The 8,827-nt window shown below is 36.6% G+C and overlaps 1 protein-coding gene across 1 annotated transcript in view; it reads right to left on the bottom strand.

The window, feature by feature from the left end:
* Nucleotides 1-2: 2 nt before the first annotated feature.
* The window catches only part of PPP3R1 (protein phosphatase 3 regulatory subunit B, alpha), a 41,812-nt gene continuing 32,987 nt past the window's right edge, over nucleotides 3-8,827 (bottom strand). Inside the window, exons 3-6 of the mRNA XM_082481175.1 lie at nucleotides 7,952-8,128; nucleotides 5,585-5,644; nucleotides 4,450-4,634; nucleotides 3-2,171 (exon numbers count right to left, since the gene is read on the bottom strand). Coding sequence (XP_082337301.1) covers nucleotides 2,124-2,171; nucleotides 4,450-4,634; nucleotides 5,585-5,644; nucleotides 7,952-8,128 — 470 coding nt within the window. The 3' untranslated portion in view covers nucleotides 3-2,123. The remainder of the gene's footprint in view (nucleotides 2,172-4,449; nucleotides 4,635-5,584; nucleotides 5,645-7,951; nucleotides 8,129-8,827) is intronic.

Raw genomic sequence — 8,827 nt, 5'->3', positions numbered from 1 at the left:
GCCAAGGTTCAAATATTTTATTTTGTATTCATATAGTATGAAGGGTCTTATAGTTCCCACAACATATGATGTAGCATGCAGAGGAAAAACTAAACATTCAACATAAATCATTTTTCCCCACACAAACTAAAAAACCCCCTCATCCCTCCCCTTCCAATCCCCCTAAGGAAATAACATTAGCACTAATTCCTATAATGCCAGCCAAGATATGCACAAGCAAGTAAGAGAAATCGAAAGCATTTGCTAAAATGTTTGTAACAAATACTTATGTACAAAAAATTCACAAAAGACTAGTTCCCCCTTGAAGCAGAGCACATGGCAGTTGACACTGGAACAGATACAACCACTGGCTGGGATTATAAGCCACGTACTGATCCAGAGGAAGAAAAGTTACATGTAGTGGAGATTTTTGTTTTGAACATAAACATTTACCAAAGTTTGGCAACATTATCATCTTTTAAATTATGCAAATTATGTAAACAAGAGGAACATTTCAAATCGATCTACATGCAAAACTTCATGTCATGCAAGGACACCAAGCACCTGGATTTCTCTCTCACAGACAGAGCCCATGATGTGCAGCACTCAGTTGAAGGAACAGCTATGGCAGACAGGTGCTCAATTGAAATAGGTTCAGACAACCTGCACTTTCCACTGCTGATTATAAAACAACGTTTTTAATAGAAAAACTACTATACAGGAAAGATGTACTGTCCTAAAAAAATCTAGCAAATGTTTTTCTTCCAGCCAATAGTACCATTGCAGAAAAGGGAAGGGATGATATAAAGTTGTAAAACATGGCTCGCTACTTTTATATCACACAAATATATCAAGTTACCATCCGTTACAAATTATGATATGGACAAATCTAGAAAAGAAAAAAAAATTCTCCAGGTGAAGGTCTGGAGAACCGCAAGAGGTATAAATTTAGATAGTGTGAAGTTTTCCTCCTCTATGGCATAGGTTAACAAGATTTTTCCCCCCGTATGAATCCTATATACATATATATATATAAAATATTACCAGTTTATTTATGCTGCCTGTAGTAGTATTTAAATGCAGAGGGGAAACTATCATGGTTGAAACAACAGAATTTAAATGGCAAGAACATTTTATAATCTAAGTACTGTATAAAATAAGTAGATGGGAATCCTGCACAGTTACGTCGATCCTAATTTCATTAAGCTAAGCACAAGAGAAAATTGTGAATGTCTCTACCACCTTGCGCAGCTGTAGCTAAAATGAATCCAGAACAGCAGATTTGCCTTAATTTCAGGACAGCTGTAACTGCTCTGCACTCCTGGGTGATGAATCTAGTAGCCATCAAAGCATTCTGCAGTTACTATATGCACACGAGGGCTAGTTCTTGGCAGTAGCATTAAACTATAGTCTCATATTAAGTAGAACTGTACTAAGTTATTTAGCAAAGAGACACAGTCCCTGGTAATATATTAACAGGTATAAATAAACTTAGTCTCCTGTGTTACAAAAAAATGTAATTAAGGTGAATTAATAAGAAGCAATGCTTTGTCAGCCAGTCAATATATAGAAACATCTGAACAGTCACAGGAAAAGGAAAAGAGTTGACCTAACACCCAGTTAAAATTTTACATTCTTCTACTATATATATAAAACTGTGTGAAATAAAAGTAAGGATGTATACCCATATATTGAACTGTTAATATTCTGCTTGGCACTTTGTACTCTAGTTTTGTTTCTGAATCAAGTATATTAAATTAAAGCCCACCTAGCTACTACATATAGAAAGCTACATATATATCTATATATAAATACACACACACATATATATATATAGATAGATATTTCCTTGTTATAAAAGATGAAGAAAAATAAATTAAAAAGCCAACCCCTTCCCTTTCTCCACCACACTGATATGCTCTTTCCATCTTTGCTGTCCTTCAGACTTTAAAGTGCTACACCGAGTTATTGAGAGAATAAAAGTTCAATAACACTTAGTTGGCTTCATGAGGCTCATGTTGGAAAATGTGGCTTCACAGAGAAAAATACTTCCATTTAAATACACAGAGAGCATTGCTGGACGTCTTGAGCAGATCTTCAGAGATGGAGAAGAAAGCAAAAGTGTTGGGTGGTGCCCTACAGAGTCACACGTCTACAACCATCTTTTTGTGGATATCTAGGCCTCCTACAACCTGGGAGAAAAATAAAGTGTTTGTAAATAGATGAGAACCGAAAGTCAGCACAATACAAAGAACACACTTTATTCAGAAGGTGCATTCAGGTCAATCGTAATTACAGTACTTCCCTGGCCTCTCCAAACTAATTTACTTTTCACAAGTACTGTGCGATATGTGAATGAATTATGTATGAACCAAGGTAATTATATTAGTACAATTTACACACTCAAGGGCCTGAAAAACAGCGTCAGTTACATCATTTTGGCTTTCCTCCCCCATCTCATATTCTGACCTTGTATTAGGTTTCAGCATGTTAAATGAAAAGCTAACTTTACTTCTAAAACATCCTGTAAAACTCTGCATCTTTACATGAGAAGCAAAGGGCCCTATGAAAGGCGGCAGGATTTTATGACAAGACTGCATGCACCCAGAAAAGAATTACCAGGGTTCAAAGGCATATGATTCGTGCCCAGAGAAAGGAAGAAAGGTGCAATGTCAGAGGAACTTTCTATAATGCAGAAATAAACTTCAAAGGCCAAACGTTATGGCCAAATGCCATGAAAGAAAGTATTTTGGTGGACAGATGGCACAAAATTCCAAGAAGGTAAAATGCAAGAACAAGAGGATAAGAGATTGTAGGAATGAAAGGTGTCCTGTCAGGAGGTCAAGAACAACGGAAGAAACTGAAAGAAAGCTAGAGGAAAAATCAAACAGTAGTACAAGACAGAAGTCTTGGCAGAAGCTCAAGGACAAAAGAAAAGAAAGGGCAACATCATATTCGATGGATGGCTAGAAGACAACAGCCCAGTGCAAAAAACGAACAGACATTTCACTAATGTAGTGTTTGCAGGCTGCAACTCATTCTGAGTTCTCTGCAGATGACCACGGGTTTTCACACGATGCCACAAAAGTAACTACCAAAAAAAAAAAAAAATGCAGGCAATAGAACCTTTGTGCTTTAATAGTTTGGGGCAGGGCAGATTTCCCCCCCTCCCTTTTTTAGAACTTGCATTGATCATGAGTATGAACAAGTTATGTTTGAACTGAAGTTGTAAATTCAAAGCGTAGGAAACAAAACCAAGGCTTGAGTGCCTATTGACTCATATAGCACTACCCAGGTGTATGTTTATTAATAAATCATTTAAAATTAACAAGTAAACACTCATTATTGTGATTTTCAAATGTTCCAGTTTCAATGTGTCATTTACCTTTTTTTTTTTAAAGAGAGAAAGAATTTAAAACTTGCTGTCAACTAATTAAAACAATACATCATGGGGTGAAAATCAACCATTTCAAGTCTCAAGTGCTCCATTCAAGCGTTCCACTTTGGTAAAACCCAAAGTTTTTAAAATGCGCCTTTCAACCATTCGTCTTTTTTCAAGAGCAGCACTTGAGGGGTTACTCTCCCTGTAACTGACACAAATCCCGCTCCCCCGGCCTTTGTAAAATCCCCCTGTTCTGCAGCTGGTGATAATCTCCCCAGGCTCTCTCCACACCCTGCAAAGATAAACCTTTCTAAAGGGTGATTTGGAGCGGACACCTAATTTAGAGATCGCAGGAGATTAACCTAAAGTTCACCTCTATGGAACACACCTCTCCCCTCCACACACCGCCCCCGATAGCCACACTTTTTAAAAGAGACCTCTGCTATGACATACTCTGTTTTTTCAGATGGTTTGAAGCCTTTTCCCCCTGTACACGCCTGCCCACCGTGCTCTGAGTTTTTTCACTCAGTGTATTCTATTAAGCAGCTAGAGATATTTAAAACAAAAGTGCTCTTTTTAAATCAAATTTAACTGTTGAAAGCAAGGAAAACCAGCCTCCTACGACAAGCCAGTCACTCGCAACTCATCTTTAAAGCTATTTTCCACCAGCATAGAGAATGGAATCCAATATACGTCTTCATGTCAGACTAGCATTTTTGTCTATGTACAAAAATAATTAGGACTAGTCTTGTGTTTATTATGTCATAAAGTGACATAGAAATTACTTTATACGAGTTGCTGTGCTCTGAATGCAACAGCCTCCTCTTCTTCTGGCACGCTAGATTCCATGGGAAATCTGCACCTGAATCTGCATGACTCGGGACTGGCTCACAGGCTCTAAGACACATTGCTCTACTGGAAGCCCCAAGACGATGATACCATCTATAGTAAAGCTGTGTCAAAGGGTGACTGTTGCCAGATCAGAAAAAATACTCTGCTGTTGTAACCTTACCCTTTATACTGTTTCCCTTTTTTTCTCCTTTTTTTTTAGTTCCAAAATATTGAAGTTTTCTTTAGGTGTTACTTACAGCACAGAATTCTTCAAAGGATATTCTTCCATCACCATCCTTATCTGCATTAATTATGGTTTTATCTACTATTTGCTGTAACTGAGTGTCTTTGAGATTGTTCCCAACCATCATCTTCAGCACCTGGAAGAGCTCTCCGTTTGAGATATAACCATCTTTGTCCATATCGTAAATGCGAAAAGCAACTGCAGAAGTAAAATACATGTAAAACTTCCAGTAAACAAGTGTGGTCAGAAAAGAGCAATATACATTCATGGGCTTTGCATTAATGATAAGTGATGACACCATCCTGCACAAACTCATAAAAACACTGCAGTTTAAGTGAGATTTCTAACAGCCTTTCCCTTTCATTCTGAAAAACATGAAACATTAGAAACAATAAAATGAATGGTGCTACTATTGAATTTAAAAGAAAAAAAAAAAAACACCTCATTTTAGAAGTGTCAATCAAAATTGGTTTAGCACCAGCAGTGAACTACTCTATAAACACAAGTGGAAAATCTTCACCACCGCAAGCAACCCACCCAGGTAGCAGCTCATTTGGAAGCAGAAAAAATTAAAACCTTCCAGGGAAGAGATGAATCAAAATCTCACCTGGTTACTTTGCTGCATACAGTTTGGTATTAAGACTGAATTTATTTTTAATCACTTCAGTACAGGAGATTTCTTTCCTAAATCTGTATCATGTCAGTTTTTGAAAGCTACATCCATGACTGAACTTATCCCTTCCCCACTCCAAAAGCTTGGGTGGTGATATGCTCCTGAGATGCAGTTCTCAAACAAGAATTTAGTGCTGGTCTACTATAGTAGCAAAAAATTTCGTATTATTCTTATGCTCCCTTAAAGCAAAACACATTGCTAGCAGTTTTGTGATTGAAGTACCCCTAAACAACTTATTTTTTCTTAAAATGGGAAGCAACTTTAGATATTCAGAAGGCAACCTCCTCAAAACATTCCCCGCAGAAAAGAGTGCTGGCAAATTCTTCACAAAATGAGTGCAAAAAGCTTATAGTCTACCTTTGTGATTCCTCACTTTTTTAGAAGAATCTGGATTTTCTAGTTTCTCACTGTAAACTAACAAAAGTATATTTTTGAGGATCAAAACCTTTTTGTTAAGTAAAATAAAAATACTTACACCTCAACTTCTGTTCCTTATCTCCTTTGACGCTGAACTGGGAGACTCCTTCTATAAATTCTAAGGAATACAAGAAAAACATTTACGAAAAAGGTTTTTTTTTTAATAAACCAAGGAAATCAACATTCGGAATTTTTCAGAAATTGTTACAAGAATCTAAATTGCCCTAAAATCTTTAAAATATTGCCTACCTTGTGACACACCTAAGTGTCCACATACTTTGATACTTTAGTGTTCTTTAGCAGGAAGTACTTCAAATTCAATACTGCATTCACTGAACCAACTTGTTCACACAAGAATTTAAGTAATTCCGAACTCAACTTTCACCAGAATCTGATACAAAACTCCACTGAGATTTCTACTAAATCTACTCCAGTGGGGATTCTCGTTGTAGAGCTCCTTTCTCAAGACTGGTTTCTCAACTTAATGCAAGAATTACATAAAACTGAAAACTGCTCTAGAAAAAAAAAAAAACTAAAAAATTATTTTTATATAAGAAACAGGGTAAAAAAGAAAATTTGCACTGTTTAACAATGAAGTCATTATCCCAGCAGTAAACTCTTCAGTTGCCAAAAAGCCCTGGGATGTGATGTGTCTGGATGAGATCCCATAACTACACTTCCTAGAACTTTGGGTGGTAAAAATGACAACAGTGCAAAACTATGGTATAGAAACCAGCTAAACTACAGAAACAGCTAAACTATGGTATAGAAAAGAGGGGTATAGCAATATAGCATTAGATTGAAAGGCCTACTACAGTTTGAACAAGTTTTGTGAAGTTAAGTCAACAATTCTGATGGTATTTATCAACAAAATGCTTGACTGATAACTTCAGTTTTACTATTATGGTTATGAGACGTTAGTATAAATTTTGAGTCTTTCAACAAAAGAACGCAAGTTTCCTCACACTTGCAATATTCTTTATCATAGAATGGTTTAGGTTAGAAGGGACCTTGAAGACCATCTAGTTCCAACCTCCCTGCCATGGGCAGGGATACCTCCGGTGGGAGACCAGGTTGTTCAAAGCCCCATCCAACCTGGCCTTGAACACCTCCAGGGATGGGGCAGCCACAGTTTCTTTGGACAACCTGAGCCAGCGTCTTACCACCATCAGAGTAAAGAATTTCTTATATCCAATCTAAATCTACCCTCTTTCAGATTAAAATTCTTTCCTTTGAGCTTCCCTCTGAGACAGAAAAAAAGAAATTAAATGACTCAAACTTGGCCAGACAACAACAGAATTCATTGCCACTTACTGCAACAGCATCATTTTCCCACTGAAAATTGATTTTGACAACTTCCTGTTCCCACCCAAGAAGAACAGCTCTTGATAATTCTTTTAATCACAGCTCAATGTCACATACAATATAGCATCATCTTTCATCACTGCCTATTTTTCACAAGGGAATTTTGAACGATTACATACAACAATTACTACTTTGGAAACTGATACCAAGAAAAAGTCTCAAAAACTCAACATTCCAGTTACGCTGTAGTTCTCCTTATAGAAATTTACAGGATTTTGTGAAGGTTAGCAGCTTTTGTGTGTTAACATTTTACTTAAAATGCCAGCTTGATGATATGAGATTTAAGAATTTGCTCCAATTAAAAAAAAAAAAAAAAACAAAACAAACACAACAAACACTCAAGAAAAACTGATTAACCTTTTCCAGTCATGAGCAACAAGAGGTAAAGTATTACCCTGAACAGAAGTTACAGACTTTATCATTTCTGAGACAGAGACTGTTTTAACATCACCTAGTAACTAAGATTTTCAACCTGCTGGCCCTTTTAATCGTTATTTTTTAAAATAAGTCTAAAGTTTTTGAAGAATGTACTAAATCAAATACTTGTTTTTCACTTGAAGTGTCTACCCAAGATCATAAAAAGAATCCTGTAAAGGACGTATCAACAGAAAAATTCGGACCTCTTTCACAATTTAGAAAACTATTTTGAAAATACTTGGAAAGACAGATCTCTTAACATTTAGATAAATACAACTTACACACAGACACACCACTTACACAATTTATCCCACTTTTTTCAGTCTCTTCAGCCTAAGAATATACTTCAGATAGGACCACAATTAAGACTATGAATTAGTGTACTTCAAGGGATACTTAATGAGTAGTCCTAAATTGGTATGACCTGGAAAGCTATTACTAAACAATCTGCTCTTCTAAGCATTTCATTCAGGAGTGCCCTAATGGGCCAGGGAAACTAGTTTTACTGGTATTCAGTTTCGCCAGGAATTAGCACCTTATTTTGATTAACACCTTTTCTTCACCCTTCCCTTGCAAAACTAGAATTCCCAGGCTCCAGGAATTGCGATAAAATACCACCACCTGTCACAAAGCACTGTCTTACCTTTGAAGTCCACTTCTCCATTTCCGTCTGTGTCAAATATATCTATTACTCGCTGTACTAACGGGTTCTGTTGCAATTCGGGTAAAGACATGAACTCTTCCACACTCAAAGAACCAGAGTTGTCCAAATCAAGCTTCTTAAATCTCTTTCCTAGTCGTTTTATCTCATCAGCATCAACTGGAAGGAAAAAAAAAAAACAAACACCATATAGCTATTCTCAGAAATGCTTCAGTAAACTCTCTGCCAGTTAAACACAACACGCATTTCTTTATAGCTTTCCTACCAGAATTTCTCCTACTTTATTACAACTATTAAACACACTCATGGAAGATTACAAAGATTATGTTGAATTCTGAAGACAAACACAAGCCTTTTCATTTTATTTTAAATAAACCTTACCTTTTTTCCTCCCTGCCCCAGCCATAATACAGCTAGCCTTGTGAGTCACTGCATACCACACGCTGACACAACATTTTTAAGGATTGAGGGTGCTTAGCTAGTTCTTAGACAGCTATTATAAATACCTGGTATGAAGAAATTTAAAAAAAGAGACCAAGTTTTCTTTGAAGAAGCTAGCATTGCATTTATACTAACCTAACATAAGTTAGAAAGACAATTATATTAGTAAACTTATTAGCAAAAATAGTGCTTCTTCAGCACGGCAAACATAAGAGGTCTCCTGGGACACACGCCAAGTTAAGCAGGTTAACAGAGTCCCACTGTTGACCGGTTATCACTCATCTACTCACAACATCACCCAGACAGACCTAATTTTTTTTTTCTCCATCTCAAACAGAAAATAGACATACCTGTAGCTGGCACCTGCATACATTTATTTGTTTTGTCCCAGAAATTAAGCAGACTCAGGTTAAGGTG

The sequence above is a fragment of the Vanellus vanellus genome, assembly GCF_965231255.1.
Source record: "Vanellus vanellus genome assembly, chromosome: 3".
Lineage (NCBI taxonomy): Eukaryota > Metazoa > Chordata > Aves > Charadriiformes > Charadriidae > Vanellus > Vanellus vanellus.
This window is presented reverse-complemented; position numbering and strand designations above follow the sequence as displayed.